The 27040-nt window shown below is 39.2% G+C and overlaps 1 protein-coding gene across 3 annotated transcripts in view; it reads right to left on the bottom strand.

The window, feature by feature from the left end:
• Positions 1 to 27040, bottom strand: part of EFL1 (elongation factor like GTPase 1) — a 156626-nt gene that overhangs the window by 120962 nt on the left and 8624 nt on the right. For all 3 annotated transcript variants that reach the window (XR_004431857.1, XM_033189201.1, XM_033189202.1), the window contains exons 5-8: positions 15738 to 15871; positions 14889 to 15026; positions 12793 to 13007; positions 4178 to 4301 (exon numbers count right to left, since the gene is read on the bottom strand). Coding sequence is in view for 2 of the 3 variants with exons in the window: in XM_033189201.1 (XP_033045092.1) it covers positions 4178 to 4301; positions 12793 to 13007; positions 14889 to 15026; positions 15738 to 15871 (611 nt within the window). In the remaining variant the exon portion in view is untranslated. The remainder of the gene's footprint in view (positions 1 to 4177; positions 4302 to 12792; positions 13008 to 14888; positions 15027 to 15737; positions 15872 to 27040) is intronic.

Below are 27040 nucleotides of genomic sequence, written 5' to 3'. Positions count from 1 at the left end.
AAAGAGACTTAGACTCCCATACAATAATAATGGGAGACTTTAACACCCCACTGTCAACATTAGACAGATCAACGAGACAGAAAGTTAACAAAGATATCCAGGAATTGAACTCAACTCTGCACCAAGCGGACCTAATAGACATCTACAGAACTCTCCACTCCAAATCAACAGAATACACATTCTTCTCAGCACCACATCGCACTTATTCCAAAATTGACCACATAGTTGGAAGTAAAGCACTCCTCAGCAAATGTACAAGAACAGAAATTATAACAAAGTGTCTCTCAGACCACAGTGCAATTAAACTAGAACTCAGGACTGAGAAACTCAATCAAAACTGCTCAACTACATGGAAACTGAACAACCTGCTCCTGAATGACTACTGGGTACATAATGAAATGAAGGCAGAAATAAAGATGTTCTTTGCAACCAATGAGAACAAAGATACAACATACCAGAATCTCTGGACACATTTAAAGCAGTGTGTACAGGGAAATTATAGCACTAAATGCCCACAAGAAAGCAGGAATTATCTAAAATTGACACTCTAACATCACAATTAAAAGAACTAGAGAAGCAAGAGCAAACACATTCAAAAGCTAGCAGAAGGCAAGAAATAACTAAGATCAGAGCAGAACTGAAGGAGATAGAGACACAAAAAACCCTCCAAAAAATCAACGAATCCAGGAGTTGGTTTCTTGAAAAGATCAACAAAATTGAGAGACCGCTAGCAAGACTAATAAAGAAGAAAAGAGAGAAGAATCAAATAGACACAATAAAAAATGATAAAGGGGATATCACCACGGACCCCACAGAAATACAAACTACCATCAGAGAATACTATAAACACCTCTACGCAAATCAACTAGAAAACCTAGAAGAAATGGATAATTTCCTGGACACTTACACTCTCCCAAGACTAAACCAGGAAGAAGTTGAATCCCTGAAGAGACCAATAGCAGGCTCTGAAATCGAGGCAACAATTAATAGCCTACCCACCAAAAAAAGTCCAGGACCAGATGGATTCACAGCTGAATTCTACCAGAGGACAAGGAGGAGAGCTGGTACCATTCCTTCTGAAACTATTCCAATCAATAGAAAAAGAGGGAATCCTCCCTAACTCATTTTATGAGGCCAACATCATCCTGATACCAAAGCCTGGCAGAGACACAACAAAAAAAGAGAATTTTAGACCAATATCCCTGATGAACATCTATGCAAAAATCCTCAATAAAATACTGGCAAACCGGATTCAGCAGCACATCAAAAGCTTATCCACCATGATCAAGTGGGCTTCATCCCTGGGATGCAAGGCTGGTTCAACATTCGCAAATCAATAAACGTAATCCAGCATATAAACAGAACCAAAGACAAGAACCACATGATTATCTCAATAGATGCAGAAAAGGCTTTTGACAAAATTCAACAGCCCTTCATGCTAAAAACGCTCAATAAATTTGGTATTGATGGAACGTACCTCAAAATAATAAGAGCTATTTATGACAAACCCACAGCTAATATCATACTGAATGGGCAAAAACTGGAAAAATTCCCTTTGAAAACTGGCACAAGACAGGGATGCCCTCTCTCACCACTCCTATTCAACATAGTGTTGGAAGTTCTAGCTAGGGCAATCAGGCAAGAGAAAGAAATCAAGGTATTCCATTAGGAAAACAAGAAGTCAAATTGTCCCTGTTTGCAGATGACATGATTGTATATTTAGAAAACCCCATTGTCTCAGCCCAAAATCTCCTTAAGCTGATAAGCAACTTCAGCAAAGTCTCAGGATACAAAATCAATGTGCAAAAATCACAAGCATTCTTATACACCAGTAACAGACAAACAGAGAGCCAAATCAGGAATGAACTCCCACTCCCAATAGCTTCAAAGAGAATAAAATACCTAGGAATCCAACTTACAAGAGATGTAAAGGACCTCTTCAAGGAGAACTACAAACCACTGCTCAGTGAAATCAAAGAGGACACAAACAAATGGAAGAACATACCATGCTCATGGATAGGAAGAATCAATATCATGAAAATGGCCATACTGCCCAAGGTTATTTATAGATTCAATGCCATCCCCATCAAGCTGCCAATGAGTTTCTTCACAGAATTGGAAAACACTGCTTTAAAGTTCATATGGAACCAAAAAAGAGCCCGCATTGCCAAGACAATCCTAAGTCAAAAGAACAAAGCTGGAGGTGTCACGCTACCTGACTTCAAACTATACTACAAGGCTACAGTAACCAAAACAGCATGGTACTGGTACCACAACAGAGATATAGACCAATGGAACAGAACAGAGTCCTCAGAAATAATACCACACATCTACAGCCATCTGATCTTTGACAAACCTGAGAGAAACAAGAAATGGGGAAAGGATTCCCTATTTAATAAATGGTGCTGGGAAAATTGGCTAGCCATAAGTAGAAAGCTGAAACTGGATCCTTTCCTTACTCCTTATACGAAGATTAATTCAAGATGGATTAGAGACTTAAATGTTAGACTTAAAACCATGAAACCCTGGAAGAAAACCTAGGTAATACCATTCAGGACATAGGCATGGACAAGGACTTCATGTCTAAAACACCAAAAGCAACAGCAACAAAAGCCAAAATTGACAAATGGGATCTAATTAAACCAAAGAGCTTCTGCACAGCAAAAGAAACTACCATCAGAGTGAACAGGCAACCTACAGAATGGGAGAAAATTCTTGCAACCTACTCATCTGACAAAGGGCTAATACCCAGAACCTATAAAGAACTCAATCAAATTTACAAGAAAAAAACAAACAACCCCATCAAAAAGTGGGCAAAGGATATGAACAGACACTTCTCAAAAAAGACGTTCATACAGCCAACAGACACATGAAAAAATGCTCATCATCACTGGCCATCAGAGAAATGCAAATCAAAACCACAATGAGATACCATCTCACACCAGTTAGAATGGCGATCATTAAAAAATCAGGAAACAACAGGTGCTGGAGAGGATGTGGAGAAACAGGAACACTTTTACACTGTTGGTGGAACTGTAAACTAGTTCAACCATTGTAGAAAACAGTGTGGCGATTCCTCAAGGATCTAGAACAAGAAATACCATTCGATCCAGCCATCCCATTACTGGGGATATATCCAAAGGATTATAAGTCATGGTGCTATAAAGACACATGCACACGTATGTTTACTGTGGCACTATTCACAATAGCAAAGACTTGGAATCAACCCAAATGTCCATCAGTGACAGACTGGATTAAGAAAATGTGGCACATACACACCATGGAATACTATGCAGCCATAAAAAAGGATGAGTTCGTGTCCTTTGTAAGGACATGGATGCAGCTGGAAACCATCATTCTCAGCAAACTATCGCAAGAACAGAAAACCAAATACTGCATGTTCGCACTCATAGGTGGGAATTGAACAATGAGATCACTTTGACACAGGAAGGGGAGCATCAGACACCGGGTCCTATTGGGGGGAGGGGGGAGGGGGGAGGGATAGCATTAGGAGATATACCTAATGTAAATGACACGTTAATGGGTGCAACATACAAACATGGCACATGTATACATATGTAACAAACCAGCACATTGTGCACATGTACCCTAGAACTTAAAGTATAATAAAAATAAATAAATAAATAAAGCTCCAAGAAAAGTATCCTTTGAGGGTATATGACAGCATTCCTACACCACCTCTATCTATAGAAGAAGGGGTTTCTGGGAGCATCCACCTCTCCCGATCTACACTGCACTATGACCAGCATGCAGTGAGATAAGGCTTCAACTGAGACTAGGACAGTGTGAACCATACAGGGATGTCTATAAGAGACATCTCTTTATGGTGACAGAGACAAACAAATGCATGGCACAAAATGTGTGTCTTCAGGTGCCCAAGATCTAAGATTTTTGGTCTTCTAAAAAAAAAGAAAAGAATAGAAAGAAAAGAAAAAGCAGTTCTTTGCTCACTACACTTAAAAGAACTAAGAACTCTATATGAACAATACCTATATATGAGAGTTGTAAGCCTTTCCCAATTATACACAGTAAAAAATCCCTCATGAACTCAGCTGCATAAATTAAAGCTGAATTACATTTATTTCAGATATTACACGATAGATTTTCATAGGGCAAGAACATGACCAACAGTCAAAAGGGATATACACCACATTACCTGATCACCCTTCATGATCTTTTTAGCCTTCATATTTATATAGTAATCTCCCCACAAGGTTTTCATAAGAACTTCCTTTTTGATGCCAATTTTTTGACTGTAGATTCTGGCGAAGTGCTCAATTCTGAAAGAAGACCAAATGTTCACGTTACTAATAACAACGATTAGCATAGGTAACATTTGAACATTTCTGTGACAGGTACTGTTCAAACTTCTTTACACATGTATTACTAAACTTAATCCACTATCCTACAAAATTTCCCCATTTTACAGAAAAGGGTAATGAAGCACAGAGATATTACGCAGGGAAGAAGTGAGGTGGGGCTTTAAATCCAAGCAGTCTGGCTCCAAAGCCCACGTTCAGGTCTACATTAATATGAATTGTAATACATGCTACAGCTTTGTTTCTTAATTTTACACGTGTAAAACAAGATAAAACTAGGGCCAAAGCCAAGAAAATGCAAGCTCCAGCTGCCCGTCACAACTATGCCAGCCATAAAATTTTATTTCAGCTACTCACTGCTGTGACAGTTGCTCACAAATGAAAGAAACTCTTGAGCCACAACCCGCCAAAACAAGGTTTTTATTATCCTAGATTAATGATAAACATACACACACTGACTTAACTCTCATCAGCCCGCAGAAAAACCAGTTACCACCATGGCCTCCCATCACAAGAGGACAGTCAACAGCAACTAAGGGTGCTACATATAGCATCTGCGTTGTCTGGATAAAGGACCTAAGAAACGCCTTTTCTTTAGAGAACAACCTAATTTAATCTAAGGTTTGAGATTAGAATTTTCAACGTACCAGCATCTTAAAAGATGCCTGCTCAGGAAAAAAAACAAACGAACAAACAAAAAACACAAGAAAAGGATATCCCCAGTTCTTTTCCACACCATACTGAAAGCCCAACATAATGCAATCACACAAGAAAAGGAAATTAAAAGTATACTGATTAGAAAAGAAGAAATAAAACTATCTTTGTTCACAGGTGACTCTTTAATCACTCCTCCACAAATGAACACAATGTGAAAGGCTGACAACCACTGGTAGAGTTCCTATGCCTCAAAAAGAAAGCAGGCTCTGCCTTGTTGCCTAACCAGTGGATCGCTAATAAGAGTCAGGCCTCCTCCTGGCTTCCTGTGTTTCTGCACACCCAGAATGGTGCACAGAGCCTTATTTCCAGATGTTAAGTCAGGATACCCCTATCTCTGCGGCTTTTCATTTATCAACACCCAGTTTTGCTAGACAGGCTGCAACCTGCCATGCAGATTTGCAAAACCAATTCAGGACCTACAGGCAGGTCCAAGGTCAACACATGGAAGTAAACAATAGGAGGCAACCACTGTGGGCTGACTTCCCAGGCATTCTCCAACCTAACTGTAGAAGGGAGCCCTATTCTTTAGCAGTGATGCTCCCTGGGGCCTCAATAAATACAGCTGAAGCTTTGCTCTCCACATTGGCAACTTCGGTCTCTTCTTAGATGGTTAAAACTGGAGCTAATGACTGAGTGATGAACACATGAAACCTGTGACATTTTCTTTCTTTTAAATTTGAATTTTTTTTTCACCTGATATAGAACCAATTTTTGTATATCTTTAACTGACACTTACATTCTGACTTTAATTATTCTATTCATATGGTTCATGTCCCTGTCTACTTAACCTGTGAAAATCTCCCCTAAACCATGTGCCTGCAGAGTTCTACTTATAGTTCTATTTTTGTCTCATGTACTTTGTTGTTCTGATAATTGATAGCTAATTTCTTCACTAGTAAATGTGTCAATTATCTATGCAAAAATGATCCTTATGCCATAATTCATTTACCATAAATCCTATCTTATTGTTAATATTGCCAAATCTCTCTCTCTTCATTCACATTTGGTTGACATAATCTGATCTAAAGCTTTGGTATTTAGCCTCTGTCCATTACGCTTTATGTTTATCTCTTTTACGTAGTAAACTTCTGGATTAATTTTTTTAATAAAATTTCCTTTCTAAAAAATATCTCCTTAATAGGGGATTTGATACATTTATTGGGGCAATCATTTATTGGTACAACTGTTTTGATCAGTTAGATTTCCAGTGTGGTTTGTATTCTTCCAGGATTTTTAAAAAAAATGTTGAGTTGTGTTACCCAGACCGTATTATACATTCTTTTATCTTTTATAATGATGTCAGATAAATATCCTGCTCTTAATTCTGAAAGTGTTAAACTTAAAGATTTTTATAAATAAACACTCTAAAACCCCTATCAAAATCATAAATTATAGTAAGACATTTGCCCATTTGCTAGGCTCTTCCAGTCCACCACATAAAATATTCACACATGTGTACACACATGGGTACATAAATCTTTCAAACTCTTGTTTCTTATCCTTTTCATTCTTTTTCATTCCATAGTTACCACAAAATTTGCTTAACACCAACCCATTCCCCATTACTGCTAGTGCTTTTATTTATTTTTGTCATTAAACAGTTACAATTTTTAAACACTGACAATTTCTAGCACTTCTCCATTCTTGAATTCTATTTTAATTCCTTTCCTCTACAGAGTAACTGCAAACAAGAGTCTAAGAGACCTGCAGACCGATTTATATTCCAAGACTACTGATCTATTCGTTGCCTGTCTTCATGAATGACAACTCAGTCAAGTATGAAATTACTGAACCACACACCCTTTGCCCTCCAAGCTACGAAGTGGATTACTGTTAACTACAGAATTCTAAGACACGGTTACACAAAGACAAGTAAATCTATTACAAAGGGCTTTTCATTGTCTCTTCTCTCCTGTCCTTATGCTATAAGTTTGGGGACTCAGTTCTATGTATTTAAAGCAAGAACTTAGATTCTTGCTGCTACTCATCCAAGTCAATGTGTTTCTGCTTTTCAGAGCAGACTCTCCCAGATTAACATCAATTAACAGGACAGATTTAGTCAGAAGACCTGGGTTCAGCCTCTAGTCACACTTCTTAATCCTTTCCCACTGCAGAGAGTTTATAGAACCATCCTGCAAATTCTGAAATGTGCTCATTTACCACTTTTGTGACACATGCAGCTGTCAACTTGGTCTATTCACTGACATTTTAGAGGAAAATGGGAAGGAAAAAGTCTCTGGTGCTTTTATTTTCCACTATTACTTTCCCATAAATTCACATATCAACTTGTTGAGAACAGACACTAGCCGATCTCTAAATCTGACCGTGTCTAATACAGGGGAACATTCATTTATTGGCTGACAGTATCTAAAAATGTCAGAAGTCAGGGTTCTGTAAATTACCTTTATTCTATCCATTCAACTTTCTCCCCATTCCTTTTCCTTCCACAATAAACTTCCCCCAATTTGTGTGATTGACTAAAATTAGCATAAAACATTAAATTACTTATGAAAATCACTGTAAGAAAGGGACAAGCCTTCCATCTTGTGGTTTACTAGCAGAATGCTCACAAATCAGGAAATCAACAGGTCTGACCCTATTACACAACTGAATGAATCACTGTGAATGAATCTGAAGAAAGCCTTGAAATCATCTTAGCCCAATATTCCTGTTTTTTCAGATAAGTAAAATGAGGCCTAGAAAGGTGATAATGACAACCCATCAACCATATATGAAAAGTGCAAATTCTCAGCAGGTTCACAATTTCTATTTTTATCATATATGCATCACCTCAATTTATTTAAGTCTGGTATGACCTTTCGGGCATCAAATGGACTAAGGTATCTATCATTTATTATAAACAGAAAATTACGATATTATATTACACTGCCCAAGACAAAATCTGGTCAAAGGGAAACTGGAGAACAAGTTCCTGTAAAAAGGAAACTATATTTTAAAAAATGAAGCCAGAGATTTGTTAAGCTACTCCAAGCCTTGCATTCTAGTCAGCTCCTGATCCTTTCTTTCTTTCCAATCCTAAATCATACTGATACATGTTTCATGAAGAGACTCTGTTTTCTCCTAGTGCATCAGTTTTAGTTCTATGATTCCCACAAATTACATGCAATATCAAGCCCACAACTAAAGTAAAGGTCGTTATGGTCCCAGTATTACTTATCCAAACCACAGACATTTTTCTCAAAGTAATAATCTTTTAACTACATTTGGATTTTTTGATTCCACAAGTCAGAAATTGCTATAGTTAAAAAAAGTGATCAAGGCCGGGCGCGGTGGCTCAAGCCTGTAATCCCAGCACTTTGGGAGGCCGAGACGGGTGGATCACGAGGTCAGGAGATCGAGACCATCCTGGCTAACACCGTGAAACCCCGTCTCTACTAAAAAATACAAAAAACTAGCCGGGCGAGGTGGCGGGCGCTTGTAGTCCCAGCTACTCGGGAGGCTGAGGCAGGAGAATGGCGTGAACCCGGGAGGCGGAGCTTGCAGTGAGCTGAGATCCGGCCACTGCACTCCAGCCTGGGTGACAGAGCGAGACTCCGTCTCAAAAAAAAAAAAAAAAAACGTGATCAATTACCTACTCCATTCTGAAATCTAATGTCACTGTTAACACGGCCTCAGCATGTACAAATCCAGGAGAGGCAATAAGAAGAAATAAGGATCCTTATACCTCATAGGGCAGACACCAGAGAAGAACCATGTCAAAAAAAAGACAGAATTCAGAGTCAGGCAGACATTAATCTTAATATCAGCCTGCCTCTTATTAGTCGAGTGATGTTGAACAAAATTTACTCAATGTTCTTGAGACTTAGATAATAAATAGTAATATCAATTTCAAAGGAGTGCTGTCAGAATTTGGTAAAATAATTTAAATAAAGTGACTAACTCAATATTTAGCACATGTACATCTTCATTAAAGCTAGACCAACTTTTGCTACTGTTGGTATAAAAGTTGATATAAATATATTTGTTCATCTATGTATAAATAACTTTAAGAAGATAAAAAAACTGACAGGAAATAAACTGAGCTAAGGAATAAAGTGGGATCCATTTGTGGTACACATTTGAATTTACTCAAGAATAAAGTTAAAAATCAATTGTATATAAAATCTGTAAAGAAATGCAAGACTGGCTCAATATTCAAAAACATCAATCAATGTAATCTACCATATTAACAAGCTAAAGAAGAAAACTCATACAAATATATTAATCAATACAGAAAAGGTATGTGACAAAACTGGACATATTCATAATAATGACATTCAGAAAAATATTAGGGGACTTCCTCAACTTGATAAAGGACATCTAAAAACAGCCTGCAGCCCTAACATTATTTCTAATGGTGAAAGACTTAATGCTTTCCTCCTAGATCGAGAACAAGGCAAAGATATCCACTCTCATCACTGTCAGTCAAATAGTGCTGGAAATTCTAGCTAATGCAATCAGCAAAAGAGAAAATAGCATGGAGATAGAAAAGAAAAAAAAAATACAACAATTCCTATTTGCAGACATGATTGTCTCGCAGCAAATTCCAAAATATCTACAAAGAACTTCAAGTGAGTTCAGCAAGGTGACAGTATACAAGATCAACATATAAAAATTAATTGTATTTCTATATACTAGATGTGTGAACACCAAAACTAAAAATATCACTTATAATCATTCAGAAAAATAAAAAATCAAGTGTAAATCTAACTTAACATGTACAGCACTTGTATGCTGAAAACTATAAAATGATCATAAAATAATTTTTTAAAATGTTAAATAAATGGAGAGGCATAGTGTGAGGCACGGAATAGAAAAGATTCAACACAGCAAAGATGTCAAAATTCTCCCCAAATAAACAGGTTTACCAAGCAATTTCCATCCAAATCCTAGCAAGATGTTTTTGCAGATATAGGTAAGATTACTATAAAATTTACATGGAAAGGCAAAGGCCTTGAACAGCAAAAGTAATTTTGAAAAATAAAAATAATGTGGACAGAAATAATCTACCTGATTTCAAGACTTATTAATGTAGCTACACTAATCAAAATTATGTGGTACTGTTGGAAAGACAGACACATAGATTAAAGGAACAGAACAAAACACTCAGAAACAGACCCACACAAGTATGCCCAACTGATTTTGACAAAGGCACAAAAGCAATTCAACAGAGAAGAGATAACCTTTTCAACAAAGGGTTCTAGAGTAAATGGAAATTCAAAGGCCCTCTTCTCCCACAAAAGAAAACCTCAACCCAAGCCTCACACTTTATACAAAAATTAACTCAAAATGGGTCACAGACTTAAATGTAAAAAGTAAAACTAAAACTTTTAGAAAAAAATGAGAGACAATCTTTAGGATCTAGAGCTAGGCAAAGAGTTCTTCAACTTGACTCTAAAATCAAGATCCATAAAAAGAAAAAATGATAAAGGACACTTTGGTCAACTTAAAAACTTTGCTCACTTTGATGGCTGGGAGCGGTGGCTCACGCCTGTAATCCCAGCACTTTGGGAGGCCGAGGTGGATCACCTGAGGTCAGGAGTTCGTGACCAGCTTGGCCAACATAGTGAAACCTCGTCTCTACGAAAAGAAACACAAAAATTAGTTGGGAGTGGTGGTGCGCACCTGTAGTCCCAGCTACTCAGGAGGTTGAGGCAGGAGAATCACTTGCACCTGGAAGGCGGAGGTTGCAGTGAGTCAAGATTGCATCACTACATTCCAACTTGGGCAACAGGGCAAGACTGTCTCAAAAAACAAAACAAACAAAAAAACAAAAAAAACCTTTGCTCACTTTGAAAAACACCATTAGAGGATATGAAGTCAAACTATAGACTGGGAGAAAATATTTGCAAAACACATATAAGACAAAGGACTACTGTTTAGAATAGAAAAAACTCTTAAAATTCAGGAGTACGAAAAAAACACAATAAGAAAATGGGAAAGGATGAGAAAAGACATTTCACTCAAGAGGACCTACAGATGACAAATCAGCACATGAAAAGATGTTCAAGGTAACCAGCTATTACGAAAACGCAAATTAAAACCACAATAGCATATTAGTACACACCCAACAGAACTGCTAAAACAAAAACAGTGACAACACCAAACGTGAACATTTGGAGAAAATGGATCACTGACGCATGCATTCATTGCTGGTGAGAATATAAAATGGTACAGTCCCTCTGGAAACAGTTTGATAGCTTCTTTAAAAACTAAACATACAAGTACCATATGACTCAGCAAATGTACTCATAGGCATTTATTCCAGAGAAATGAAACTTATGTTCACACAAAAACCTACACATGGGTGAAGAAGGGGACCAGGCCATCGCCAAGGCCCTTGCTGCTCCTAGCCGGTTCGTGCTAAAGCCCCAGAGAGAGGGTGGAGGTAACAACCTATATGGGGAGGAAATGGTACAGGCCCTGAAACAGCTGAAGAACAGTGAGGAGAGGGCCTCCTACATCCTCATGGAGAAGATCGAACCTGAGCCTTTTGAGAATTGCCTGCTACGGCCTGGCAGCCCTGCCCAGGTGGTCCAGTGCATTTCAGAGCTGGGCATCTTTGGGGTCTATGTCAGGCAGGAAAAGACACTCGTGATGAACAAGCACGTGGGGCACCTACTTCGAACCAAAGCCATCGAGCATGCAGATGGTGGTGTGGCAGCGGGAGTGGCAGTCCTGGACAACCCATACCCCGTGTGAGGGCACAACCAGGCCATGGGACCTTCTATCCTCTATATTTGTCATTCCTTTCCTAGCCCTCCTGAGGGGTATCCTCCTAAAGACCTCCAAAGTCTTTATGGAAGGGTAAATACTGGTACCTTCTCCCAGCTCTCCATCTGAGGACCAGAAAAGCTGTGTTTCCCTTAGATGAGATCTAGAGGCCCCCAAATCCTGGGGGTGTGGGTACAGCTGAGGGGAAGCTGCTCTGAGGTAAAGGTCCATGAACCCTGCCCCACTCCCATCAGCCCCTCATCAGCCTTTTCAGCAGGTTCTAGTGCCTGACTTGGGCTAGGACTGAGTGGTAGGAGGATGGGGAGTGGAGGGGCATAGCCTTTCCCTAATTCTGCCTTAAATAAAACTGCGTTGCTGATTCAAAAAAAAAAAAAAAAAAAAAAAAAAACCTACACATGAATGTTTATAGCAGCTTTACTCATAATAGCCCAAAAAGGAAAAAAAAACAGATGTCCTTTAATGGGTGAATAGTTATACTGGGGTACATCCACACCATGGAATACTACTAAGCAACAGAAAGGAACCAACTACAGTATTAATGCATGCAATAACTTGGATAAGTCTCTAGAGAATCATGCTAAGTGAAAAAAGTCAATCCAAAAAAAATCATATATTTTTTGGTTCCATTTCTATAACACCCATGAAACGAGAAATTTGGAGATAAGATAAATGGTTGTCAAGGATTAGAAAGGGTTTGAGGGAGGGAAGAAAGTAGCTGTGGCAATATAAGGGCAACGTGAAGGAGCCTCGTGGTGATAGAAATGTTCTGTATATTGATGGCAAATGGCAAAGTCCTGGTTGAGGTTATTGTACTACAGTTCTACAAGATGTTATTATGGATAGGAGGCAGTTACCGGGTAAAGGGCACCAGAGAACTCTGTGTATTATCTCTTACAACTGTAGGTGAATCTATAATTATCTCAAAATAAAAAGTTTCACTAAAAAAACCAATGGCATATAAAATCCACAAAGAGATTTAATCAGATTCAAACAGACTTACCCAAAGCCCCACCCATCTATTGCACTGGTAAACACCACATTTCCCTGTTCTGGAGAGAAGTAAAGCTGAGAATCATCTGTGTCCTCCAAGCCAGTGCTCCAGTCATATACTTGCTCTCCTTGTTCAGAATGTGGATTCACTTGGGATTCAGTCTCTCTCTCTGCTCTTTCTTCTAGGACTTTAGAAGTAAAAAGAGTTCCTGTGAGTGCATTAATCTAGGAGAGATGGTGAAATGGCAGAGTGTCATTCAGATGCTTAGAACACTCACGGAAGGATAAACACTGTTTAACCTGTGTTAGGGCTAGAATCATCAGTCAGTTTGGGCTCATTAAGCACACACGAATGGAGGTGGCATTTACAATCAGTGAATAACTTACATGTATCCATTCTTCCTAAACTCAGCATAACTAAATTCTAAGGCTTTTGGAAGGTCATTTTGTGATTATTAGTTTAATGTAAATGTTAATGTCATACCCTTAATTTGTTTTTCAGTACTGAGGCCTACTATCACAAAGTACTCATGATTTCCAACCCCACAATCCTAGTTTGTAACCTTAGTCCACTGCCTTGCCATTTCTCACATCGGTTGTCTGAAATGTTCACTACCCTCTTCAGGCCCTCTTCCCAACTCCTAATCCTCAACTACTTGCACTCCCAAATAGGCAGTAATCTTATGTCCTACCTCAGAAAGAAAATGGAACCTATTACTCAGATTTCCTTTAAGTGCCCCACATTTCAATCTACAAGCTCACTTATGTCTACAAATACCATTGACCTTTCTCCTGCCAATGCAGGGCAGGAGTTATTTTACCTGTTCCTATTTCATTTTTTTTTTTTCTGAGGCAGAGTCTCGCCCTGTTGCCCAGGCTGGAGTGGAGTGGTGTGATCTTGGCTCACTGCACGCTCTGCCTCCGGGTTCACACCATTCTCCTGCCTCAGCCTCCCGAGTACCTGGGACTACACACGCCTGCCACCACGCCCGGCTAATTTTTTGTAATTTTAGTAGAGATGGGGTTTCACCTTGTTAGACAGGACGGTCTTAATCTCCTGATCTCCTGATCCACCCGCCTCGGCCTCCGAAAGTGCTGGGATTACAGGGATGAGCCACCGAGCCCGGCCTACCTCTTCCTATTTCTACAGGGAATGATATCCATCCCTCATTCTTTTTCACTGTTCTACTTTTATTGTTTCCTGCCTTTAGCAAATAAATATACTCAAGCTGCCCTCATCAATGCTTTCCACTATGTTGAGGAAAAAATTTCAAACTCTTATGCATGGCATACAAGGTTCACCAACATCTAAATCCTATATCCTTTTTCCCATCTCTTGTCACTGTTTAACATAATCTAATTCTTCAGCTATAAAACAATTTCTAATCCTTAAATGAAACACTGTACTGTGCTTTTTCTTGCCTTTATGACTTTGCCCATCATATTCCTTCTCTTTTGAATGTCCTTTTCCTGTCTACCTGGCAAACACCTACTTTACTTCCATCTCAAGGTTTCCACTGTACGACTTCTAACTCATTCTTCCCTCTTGACCCAGACTGGGTTAGATGGCCCTTATCTATGCTGTCATATCATACCCAGGTCTTATCTCATTGTTCTCCAAGTATCTCTTTGTCTCCCCTATTATACTGTGAGCTCCTTGAAAATAGGGATTCTGACCTGTCCATCTTATATTCACAATCCCTAATGCACAATGGACATTCGATAACTCAGTTATTCAACACATATCTATGAAATATTTGCTGAATAAATAAACGAATGAATGCTTGGGTAAAATTTCCTCTAATGACAGGTAATAAAATACTATAGACAGGTAATAAAATCCTAATATTCCTTCACTTTGGAACCCAGATACATTTTTAAACAAGAGAGCCTATTGTCCAAGCTTTATATGATGGGTGATTCCAAAAGATGGAAGGGACTGAGAACATGCTTATTCTGTAGCCACTGTTGTAGAATAACACCAACATGTATGAATATGAAGTGGAAAAGTTCACTTTTCTGTAGCAATGGCTCATACCCAGCTTAGTAACTTCCTTATAACTCTTCTTTGAGACTAAATTTTTTAAATACTAAAAATTAAAATACCTGTTCTAAAATATTCTTGAGGTGAGAATAGGCCTCTTGTGGGGTGAATTTCAGTTCCACTATCAAGCGATCTATCTTATTAATCACTAAAACTGGACGGATGTTTTCAAGCCAAGCTTGTCGCAGAACTGCCTGTGTCTGATAAAAACAGAAAGAAAAATATAAAACTCATTATTTGAATTAAGTAAAGCACATTAGAAAATACTGATTAATAACCACTCTAGACAATGCCAGTCAGACAAAGGTATTCAATAGGCATTCACAAACTATGTATACAGCACAGTAGCAAAGAATTACAGACAAGAAATCATCATTGCCTTTACACAACTGACAGTTACGAAGGATAAATAAGGCCGGGCATGGTGGCTCACACCTGTATCTCAGCACTCTGGGAGGCTGAGGCAGGTGGATCGCTTGAGGCCAGGAGTCCAAGACTAGCCTGGCCAACATGGCGAAATCCCGCCTCTAGTAAAAGTACAGAAATTAGCCAGGTGTGGTGGCACATGCCTGTAATCCCAGTTACTGTGGAGGCTGAGGCATAAGAATCACTTGAACCCAGGAGGTGGAGGTTGCAGTAAGCCGAGATCGTGCCACCATGCTAAAGCCTGGGTGACAGAGCAAGACTCTGTTTCAAAACAAACAAAAACAAAAACAAAGTATGTTAAATTAAAGGAATCTCTAAGATTCCTTCAGAACTCTGGTGATTTAACTCCATCACAGACTGGAACGTTACCAAATGTGAAATATAAAACCAACGTTCTGATTGTCAGTGAAAAGCCTAAAGTCAGTCAGTTCCTCCTCTTTCCTCACCCTTAACCATTTAAGTATTTTCTCATCACAATCCCTTACCTGTGGACAGACTCCTTCCACAGCATCTACCACAATGATGCATCCATCACAAACGCGAACAGCAGTTGATACTTCTGAGGAAAAGTCCACGTGTCCTGGAGAGTCTATCAGATTAATCAGGTACTCCTCATTACCTAAAATACAGTTCGTAAACACACATTTTCAGTTCTCCAGGTATACAATGTTCTTCCTCAGGCATTCTAGAATAAGAAAGCTGAAAGCTTCTAAGAAAAAACTGAACAAAGCTAAAGGAGTTGAAAGCTCAATCTAGAGATACCATTCCAACTTTTCCCACTGATGGGACTACTGATTCCAAATAGCATCTATGTGAAATGTTAAAGGACTTCATTATTCTAATAGTTACCACTTAAGAGCTTAATGGGAGCCAGCCACTAGGATACTCACTTTTAATGTGCTAATCACATATTATTGAATCCTTACAATATCCCTATGAGATACATATTACTATTCTCCTTTTACAGGTTAGGAAATTGAAACTGAAAGAAATCAATGCCCAAGGGCCTAACAGTAAGAGCTGTTCAAAGGGCTAACAAAGCAGTTGGCCAAGTTCTTCCCTACAATTTGTCAAAGAGCAGTGTATGAATCTGCTCAATCAAGATTTAGACTCAATTCTACAAAAACTTAAGGAGCAGTTACTATGTGCCAAGCAGTGTGCTATGTGCTTGCCCATTAATATCTCCTTCAATAGTCTCAACAGACAAATGTATTAAACTTATAGTAGGGTGATGACAGATCCTGAGTTGTCTGGTTTTAGCACTGAAACTCCCACATCCCATCAAAGCCCTTAGTCCCAGGCAAACAAGAAAAAAAAAAGATCATCCTAGGTTATAGAGAGTTAGCATTAAACATAACTTAGTATACCATGCAGAAAATTAGTAATGCTACAGAATTCTATACTCATTCCCCATTATTGATAAATTTGATATAATTCTCTTTTAAAGACAGAATAATTATTTGAATGCTCAAACATATACTTCACTTTTGCTCCTCCCCTTAACTCTGAGTTTGTCAACTTGAATGTGCTCAAGAATGACTACAAGAGTTGAGTATCCTTTATCTGAAATCGAAAATGTTCCAATGAGCATTTCCTTTTTGTGCCATGTTGGTATTTGAAGAGTTTTGAATTTTGGAGCACTTCAGATTTTGGCTTTTCAGATTTGGGATGCTCAACCTGCAATGTATGGGACAGTTAAAAAATTTTCCCCCAATATAATTTTAATGACTTCGCTTGTGCCCTAGGTGATACAGATGATAAAACACCACCACAACAATAACCACAACCAGAACTTAACATCTGTGGACTGCCTATTCACGGCTGGCATTGCTCTAAGCATATTACAGAAATTATCTAATGTTTACTTACAACAATCCCCTATAGTAGTTACAACTATTAGCCCAATTTTATACAGCAGGTAACTAAGGCACAGAAAAGTTAAGTATTTTTCTCAAGGACATCCAGCTAGAATCCAACTCTGAGGTTAACTGACTAAGATCACACAATTCAAAATGATAGAGTAGAAGTTCAAATCCATTTAACTCCAAAGACCATACCTCTAACCACTACACTCAGAAGGCAGTAACTTTTACCACACATGCCAAGATTCCACTGCTAATGAATTCCTAAAACACTGGGTGAAGCATTCCCAAGTGTACCGGGGCTCAGTGGGAAAGACTGCCATCAGTTAGCAACAGACTGTCTTCTTCAGAATCACTCCTCCCCGCTGCCTCCTGGTCTTTTCATGCAAACTGCTTTATGAGGAACCATTGCTCTGCTGAAACCACCAGAGAAGGCTCCAACCAGAGAAGACTATGGAGATCTCCAATGAAAATCCAAGAAGTCAAATAATCAGAGCCCTGGAGCAATGGTCCACTGGACCTCAATCGAGCCTTTCACTGTCAGATCTCATACCAGTTTTCTTAGCCAACATTTTCAATAAGTACCATGGTCTCAACCAAGTACACCAGAAAAAAAGGAGCATGTCTAGTAGTGGTCTAGGGTCCTAGCATATAAAATTAAAGTTGTGAGATTCTTAGAATCACTCAGCATCTTCTCAGCCTAAGCCTTTATTTCATAGAAAAACATGCTAATGCCCTCAAAGGTAAGAGACTGACCCAAGGTCCCAAAAGAAGCAAGCCAGAAATACACCCTGGGCTATCGAATGATCTTAGTCACTTCTCAGGTCTTAGATGCCTTCATACTTTGCAACTGGGGAAACCACACTTGCCTGTTCATTCGGCTGAACTCCAGACTTGAGAGTGGGAGAACTTCAAGCACTTTCCCACCCTTTGTGATATGACCTGGACCTGATACAGAAGTTTCAGAGACTGGGTCTCCAGTCAAGTCCTTTAGAGAGTCTAAAAATGTACTCGTACAGAAATTTCAGGCTTCCTATACAACAGTGCTCTTACCTTTTATTGGAGTTAGACCTTTTAGGGAATACTCAGAAAAATGGATACCTATCTACCTATCTATGCTCCTCTAATTATGCATCCATTTCCAGATTCTTTGAAATTCATTCAGGAAGGGCAAGTTCAGATCTAGAGAGGAACTGAAAGCTAGAGATACACCAAGTGTTTCTGTCTGAAAATCTACATCCTAAAAAATAAGTGTCTGATCAAATAATACAGCTGAGAAACACAGCCGGCCTTGGAGCTCACATCACACATACATGTTAAAGGTTCTGAGAAGCCCTATGACAGAGTCTGTCCAACTCTATTTAACCTGGAGTTTCTCAAATGTATTTAATGGTGAGAAAGAGGAAATGCCATGGTCAGTTACACAGCCGACAGAGGCTTGGCTCAGCTCTGAGTCAGGCCTCCCAATTCCTCTTTCAATGCCTTTTTCATCTTAACCCTTTCCAAACAACTTTAACCTAAATTTTCAAAGGTTGGAGAAAGAAGTCCCATATCCATTAGAGAAAAAAGTCCACAAGCACAGCTCTTCTGCTGTGACTTCAGCCACATTATGTATCTTTAAAAAATGCCACTTACCACTTTTGTGTGTGTGTGTGATCAAATTTAAAAAATATATAAAACCAGTTGCAAGGTTTATCATGCTAGATATTATTATTGCTAGTGGAAATTATTTTAAAAGTAGAGAATGCATAACACTTTTCAGGAGATAAAAGTTTTTACATGCTAAATGATCTTTCCAATTGGTAACAAAGTCCTGAAGCTATGTGTTGAATTAATCCCTGTAATAGCATTCAGGGACAGAAACTTCTGCTGCTTTACTTCCCAGGCATTCCAAACTAAACCGCTTCATTTCAAGGCACAGATATAATCAGTCAAGCAACAATCCAATCTTTTCGTGTTCCAGGGGGCTGAAAAAAAGTTGGAAGACCTGAAGTAAATTATGGGAGATATCTTCCAGACAATTTCTGCTGCTAATAGGGAGTTACAGGAAAAGAATTCCTCCCTTGCCTATGGTTTTAAAGTGCCATGGATAATCGTCTCACAGAAGGTGCACATTTGTCACTAGTACCTGCCAAAACACCTCTGTATTCAGTAAAACTTCATATAAGGAGTTTAGTGTTCGATTTCCAAAACATTGGAAATGTCCACTAACACATACATAGAAAGCTGATGAGAGAAAACTTTCCGTAAAATAAAAAAGAAAAACTGAAGTCATGGATGAAGATCTGAACCTCCTGAAAGTGTCTTTTGTTTCAGTGTATTGGTAGAATATTTTGCCTGACAACAAAAATAACAGAAATACAGGCAGAACCTGAGTTACCTGAAGATATGTTCCTAAATTCCTTATGTATGAACTTATAACAATTATATACATAAATTGTACCCCAACTATAAAGTAACCACAAGTCTCCCTCCTCAGGAAATACCACTTTTTTTTGTTTTGTTTTTTGTTTTTAAGAGATAGGGTCTCACTATAACATTCAGGCTGGATGGAGTGGCACAATCACAGCTCACTGTAGCCTCAAACTCCTGGGCTCAAGCGATCCTCCTGCCTCAGCCTCCTGAGTAGCAGGGACTGCAGGCACACAAGGGTAACTTTTATTTTATTTTTTGTAGAGATGGGGTCTCACTGTGTTGCTGTGGCAAGTCTCAAACTCTTGTCCTTAAGTGATCCTTCTGCCTCAGTCTCCCAAAGTGCTGAGATTACAGACGTGAGCCACTGCACCTGGTTTCCTTTTATATCTTAAATCACTACTATCCTTTTATATTTTAAGTCAATGTATAACAATATAAGTTATAAATCAACTAATATGGCTTATTATTTGACAGAATTGTAAAGCTGACACAGGTAACAGGGTAACTATATGAGAAGCCTGCCACAAGGAGAGGTGAAGGGTGGTTGACTCTGATGGTATGTGTCAAAACTGAGATGGGGTCAGGTACAGTGGCTCACACCTATAATCCCAGTGCTTTGGGAGGCCAAAACAGGAGGCTCACTTGAGCCAAGACCAGCCTGGACAACACGGTGAGACCATTATCTCTACAAAAAAATTTTAAAAATTAGCCAGGCATGGTGGTACATGCCTGTAGTCCTCGGTACTCGTGATGCTGAGGCAGGATGACTGCTTCAGGCTAGGAGTTCTGGGCTGCAGTCAGCTACGATCACCACTGCACTCCAGCCTGGGTGACAGAACAAGACTCTTACTTAAAAAAAAAAAAAAAAAAAGTGACATGGGTTAGAAAAGAAAGAGGGAAAAATTATCTAGAAACAACTATGAATAGCAAACTGATTAAGTTTTCTTTTGCTGCACAAACCCAACCCGAAGGCCTCTCCAGACCTTCCTCCAACATGAAACTAGACCACGTACAGACCACTTCTGATTACATTTTGCCTCACCCACTTTTGGTTTTTCTCAGTATAATGCCAGTCCACATCTGTCACCCAGTACTGTGGCCACACCCTGAACTCTGATATCACTGAGAACTTCTCCACCTTTGAAGGCCTGCTGCATAGATAGTAAATCTAATAATTATACATCCACATTGTCTTGATTCCTTTGATCATTGGCAGTTTTGCTTGGAAGGGTGTAAGAACCAGGATAAGAAACCCTGGAGTAAAAAAAAAAAGGTTGATGTTTACTTCTTATAATCTCTCTATGCCTAGCATCACCCTGGAGAGAGGGTCATAGATCAAGGATCGATTTCACACTACTAATGTACGTCATTACCATAAGGTGCAGGTCTCATTATCAGAATAATTGAGAGACTAATTGTAGTATAACTTTGACTAAGAAGGGGGAAGAGAGAGAACATGCAGAGGAATGTGGGGCTGAAAGGATTTATGTATTTTTTAAGACAAGAAAGACTTGAGCATGCTTAAAAGCTGATGGATACAAGCCAGTACAGAGAGGTGGAAGACACTAAAGAAAAGATCATTAAGTCCAGAGCATAGGTTTTTGCCAGTGACAGGAGGCAAGCAAAAAATGCCCATACCATTACGCTTTGAGATACAGTGGCAAGCAGGTGAGAATTCTTCCGTTTTCTGTGAAATAGAACGTAAGAATGTCTGCTGAGATTGTGGAGGAGGGGATGACAGGTAGGCTGAAAGAGACCAGAAGATTTAAAATAGCTGTTGGGAAGAATGAGCAAGACCCAACAGGGAGAGATGGAAAGTCTGCCAGCAGTTTGGAGGACCACTTGAGAACCTAGTCCAAATACAAGAACGAAGTATAGAGAATTAGCTTTATCAAGAGTTCAAGTTTTGTTGGGAAAAATATGACAGAAGGTCAAGAACCAAAGAGACTGAAGATGCTGGCAAGACTGTCAGTGAAATGACAAATATGGGCTGTACGAGGCAGGAAGTGAATGAAGAAAGAGGCTGTTGGGAGTCAAAAAACTAGAGAACATTATGAAGTCAAAGAATGGGTACCTCATTAGTCAGGTGAAAGAAAGAGCTGGGAGAATCAAAGACTGTAGAGAAGGAAGTATTTAAGTTTGAAATGTCAAAGATGGATAGCTCAAGGTGATGCTAAAATCCAGAAAGCAGTCATGACAATGGGTAAGTGAAGTGGAGAATCAATGTTGTTGAGAGGATAAGACATTGAAGAAGTCATTTTCGGGGATGGTAAAAGCCATCTTAGAAGATTCAGGTGAAAAGAACAATTATGAGGCTGGGTGCCAAAGTCATTAATGAACAGGAACCATCACCAGGAGCTGACAATGATTGGAAAGGTGAATAACCGGATGGTCTGAGTCTTGAAAGAAGTTTGAAAACGAGGGTAGAAGAATTAACTTTTGTCATCAGATCTGGGAACAAAAAGAATGGCAATCCCATATCCTAACCCAGAGATTCATGGAACATGAATGCACAAGTAGCATTCACTTGAAAAAGGTACACAGTAGGCAATGTCATCAGAAGACAGCCAGGCAGAAGGAGGAAACGTCAATAAAAAGACATTGAGGATGTAGGGATGTTTGTTTACCTTGGAATGTTTTTAGAGTAAGTTTTGGTAAGGAAGGGAATAATAGGAGATTGAAAGAGGGTGTCAGAATCACAGAGAAACATGGGGAAGAGACTATAAGAGAGGCCAGATCATGTGGCCCACATTGTGGGCAATGACTGAAGACCACAGGGATGTAGGTAGTGCTGGCCACAAGATGTCCATAGCAATCCCTGGTAGAAAGGAGATACTTAAGCCTCAGGAGAAATTATCTGTGGCCTGACTTCCAAGAGACTAATGGTCCAAGTGAATAGGCTGGAAATGTTGGTTCTAGGACTACTACCACATGCTAGAAATTACTCTGTCCTTGGGAAAGTATCTTCACTTCTCTGAACTCCATTTTTGCACATCTGTAAAGTAAGAGTAATACTCATCACAGAGTTGCTGTAAAGATGAAACAAAATCAGGCATATGAGACACCTAGCTCAGAAGTGAACTATCGTGTACCTAGTTTCTTAGGCCTGGCATCAACTGAATGCTTCACAAAGTAAAGCATTCATTGTCTGATGAGAACAAAATCTACCCTTCCGTCAAATGAAGGGTAATGGAACTCTTCCCTCCCAGGCTCACTCTAGAAAGAATAAGGCAAGTTAGGACCATGGGTAAACATTCACACAGCCAGAAGGAAAGGGAAGCTACTGCCTCTGAATGAAAGAGATGACTTTCTGGTACATGCTGGCCTTGTCTGTAACTAGAGGGCATGAGTCAGTGTCTCCATGGCCTGGTCTTTGGAGTATAAAACCAGAGAGCCACAGAGCTGAAATCAACACATGCGTAAATCCTCCATCTGCCCACAATCACTAACCCTAACAGAGGTATTTACAAAGTGATCAATTTGCATATGGACCTCTTTGCAGAAGGCTGCTGTATGCTTGGTCTCCACATTTGGAGGACATCCTCACTGCATATGGCTGACTCTTGGTGAATCCCAAGTGTACCACTGACCCAGGCTAATAGCTAGACTATATGCCTAAGGTTACACACTAAAAGTTCATAAGCTAAAGCCCACTGCAGTGTGTTCCACAAGGTGTTTTACAATTTTTAAATAAGTTGGCAGCATTTTGATAGTTGGAAGATTTTGCCAAACATCCTGATGCCAACTTTTCTTGAAAAAAAAAAAATTCCCACTGTGTATCAATCAATCAACTGGAGCTGAATGATACTGGCCCTTACCCCAGGAATCAGGGGAGGTATTCCATGGGTGAGCATAATTCACTCTCTAGTCTTTAAGAGCCCCACCCAAACTGCCTCACTTATGCAGAGGTGTCAACATGTCAGGAATAATATTGTACTTAAGAATCACATCTGACAGGTATTAGAATAAGTAAGCTATTTGGGGGGGGATAAAGTTAGATATTTACCTCACAGCATGTGCACACGCATATAACTTGCATTAAATATAAAAATTGAGATTATAAAATAACTGGTGGTGAACTGAGAGTGATTTTTATTTCATTTTTGTGTTTTACTGTATATTCTATAACACACACTAGATTTTCTATAGTAAATATAAACTTGGGCCAGGTGTGGTGGCTCACAATTGTAATCCCAAAACTTTAGGAAATAGATAGAAGGCTTGACCCAGGAGGTTGAGACCAGTCTGGGCAACATAGCAAGATCCCATCTCTATAAAACATTTGAAATATATATACAAATAAATAAATTGAAATATACATACATATATACTATATATGCAACATATATAATATGCATACATGTAGATAAACTTTTATATTTACTTAAAATATTTTAAAAGATGAATCAGATAAAAAATTCAAAAGTTCAGGAACAGCAATATTTGCTCAGATATAAAAAATGGCTATACAGTAGAAACGACAGCAGTATTCCTTTTGATGAATTTCAAATTATTTATCCCATGTGAATCTATTTCTGTCTTATGTATCTGGATTCTAGGCTAAAGGATTCAAAGGCATTACATCCCCTTAGGATATTTTACAGAACGTGTATTGTTAGGAATACTTCCTAACTCTTGAGATAACAAGATGTATGGTATCCTTGTGGGTGGAACACAAAGAGAGGTAAGAAACAGTCAAATAAGATTTAATAATATGATCCCAACATTGTAGCAAATTTTGGTCACAAACGTAAAGATAATAGAGGCTCCATTTTCTCAAAGAAGAATTAGGTTCCTGGAAAATGCTAAGATAGTGTATGACCTTGATGGTTTTCAATACCGCTTCTATAACGTGCATGATTTATCTGTTTACTTTAAACTAGAATAAGACCCTATATTTCAACCCAAATAAAGATTTGAAAATACTTTTGAAAGCTTAGTAAACTAAGAGTCAGAACCAGAGAAAGGGCTTAATTTGCATAAGAGGGCATTCAGAGTAGGTGAGAAGAAGGGGAAGGCATGGTATAAATAAAAGTCACCTGTGGAGTTTCTTCAACCATCAGGTTTCCCTCTTTTTCTCCCATCTAGGTTCCCCTTCAGACTGTCCCACCTTCATAGCAGGAAATACCCCATTCTGGAGAATCAGTACTAAGATATGGATAAAAACATATCTCATCTGTCAGGTGATCTGAGAGGATATGTCCCAGTCAACATTCCTAACTTCTATCCCCATAAGGCTCTGAATTGTCAAGTGTGCTGACTGCTCAGCCCAAATTCCCTTCTAGGAAGTCATCCCATGCTCACAAGAAACATATTTGACACTTTGTGACTCCACTCCAATCACCACTGATTGGACTAGGAGGTGACTAACCAACCCAAGGGCAGCCAATCCACAGCTGCAACCTCTGTGATGGGTTGGCATGAAAAGATAAGCAGAGCCGCAACCTGTTCTTAAGACTGTGTGTTCAGAAACACAAGAGATTGAAGCAGTAGGCAACAGAAATATGGTGAAAACAGACAGGATAATAGGGTAAGAAGTCAGCGCAAAGTGAATGCACAAAGATGAAGACATGACAGTAGGCAAAAGCTATGAGACAGAGAAAAGACATAAAGGATAATAGAGGCGATACAAACAGACACCCAAATCCAAGGACAACAGTGGAGTTCCAGAGGAAGGATCCATAAACTTTTACTGATGTGGTCTCTAGAGCTATCTTAGATCCATAATCAAAATCTGGCTCCACTTTTTATGAGACATCACTCCAATAAGACTCCTGTTTTTCAGTTTTCATAAATATTATTTCCAATATCATTTCACACATATGCTTTCAATAATCTATCCCACCCCAACCCAAGCTAGCTTAAGTCTCTGGTCTATGCAATCAAGAAAGCATACCTGGCTGGGCGCGGTGGCTATGCCTGTAACCCCAGCCCTTTGAGAAGCCCAGGCGGGCAGATTACCTGAGGTCAGGAGTTCAAGACCAGCCTGGCCAACATGGTGAAACCCCATCTCTACTAAAAATACAAAAATTAGCCAGGCATGGTGGCACACATCTGCAATCCTAACTTCCCAGGAGGTTGAGGCAGGAGAATCGATGGAACCCGGGAGGCAGAGGCTGCAGTGAGCCGAGATCGCGCCACTGCACACCAGCCTGGGTGACAGAGCAAGACTCTGTCTCAAAACATAAAAAAGAAAGCGTACCTAAAACAATCTGATCTGTGAGCAGCCAACGTCCAGGTCACAGAGCCCAACAAAATAGAGGTCAGACCATTCAATTCCCAGGGTGCTATAGCAAATTCTCCTACAATACTACACCAGGAAGACAAATGTGAACTGGAGTGGGTGAATTTTATGGTATATAAATTAAACCTTAACCAAGTGGTTAAAGGGGTCAGGAGAGGGGGACTAGAGACAACGTATAGTGCAGAACAACCAAAACTGATACCCGAGAAATCTTCAAATAAAAACAGACTAATAGTCTAAGTAAGGAAGAAGGCAGCCTACAAATCTCTTGAAGTCTATAAAATGAGATAAATCAGTAGACCCTCGACCCCATTCTCTGGATCACAGGATGAGAACATACCCTTTAAAATGTGAGAAGTGGTTTAAAAAAAAATGAAGCATTAAACATTAAACATTGAGAATTCACGTGCCTCAGACCTTCAAAACGGGTTTGGCATAACAGCCATGCCCCAAAGAGTACATCTTTTGGTGGCAGTGCCAAAGATACGACACTTGTGAAGGATGAACCACAGGTAAGTCCATTAGAGAAATAAAATTTATCTTTATTATTTTCTTCTAATTACAAAACTATACATTTTGTGTAAAATTTTCAAATACAAATTTTGAAACTGTGTAAAAATTTCAAAATAAATATTTTGAAAAGTGCAAGTTTCGCCATAATCTAGCGCCTGCAGAGAGCTACTGTTAAGGGTTTGGTAAGTATCCTTCCAGACACCTTTATCCGCATATATATTTTTATTACCGAAACACATTCATATCTTACAAAAATAGTCTGCAATTTGTTTTCTGTCTCTTAACATACCAGTCTTCCCTATACAATAACATATATATTAAGCAGTAGGTTTAACAGCTGCACAGTATTTCACAGCTTGGATGTATCAGTTTAACCATTCTCCTACTGACATTCAGGTTGTTGGTATTTTTTTCATGAATACAAACATGTTAGTGAATATCAGTGACATGTATCTCACACACTGACATGACTATTTCTGTCAGATAAATTCCTAGAAGTGTTACTATCAAAGTAGCATCCTCATTTGAGGACAGCAAGCTAGAACTGATCATGCCAGTCTACTTTTAAGTAAATAAGACTCCAAATCTAACATGCAGGCTAGGCCATGAGGCAAAATAGTAAGGCTGAACCAGCTAAAGTCCTAGGGCTCCTGACTTTCCTTGTGAAGAAATCCATACAAGCACCTGGTGGAGGGGGCCAGTGTGAACTGCCAGTTCTTCTGCCCGCAAGCCAGTCAGAGGCTTCCCTCTGCAT

Source organism: Trachypithecus francoisi, unplaced genomic scaffold, assembly GCF_009764315.1.
Source record: "Trachypithecus francoisi isolate TF-2019V2 unplaced genomic scaffold, Tfra_2.0 Lachesis_group3, whole genome shotgun sequence".
Lineage (NCBI taxonomy): Eukaryota > Metazoa > Chordata > Mammalia > Primates > Cercopithecidae > Trachypithecus > Trachypithecus francoisi.
The sequence above is the reverse complement of the archived record's forward strand: the minus strand, read 5'-3'. Positions and strand labels throughout refer to the sequence as shown.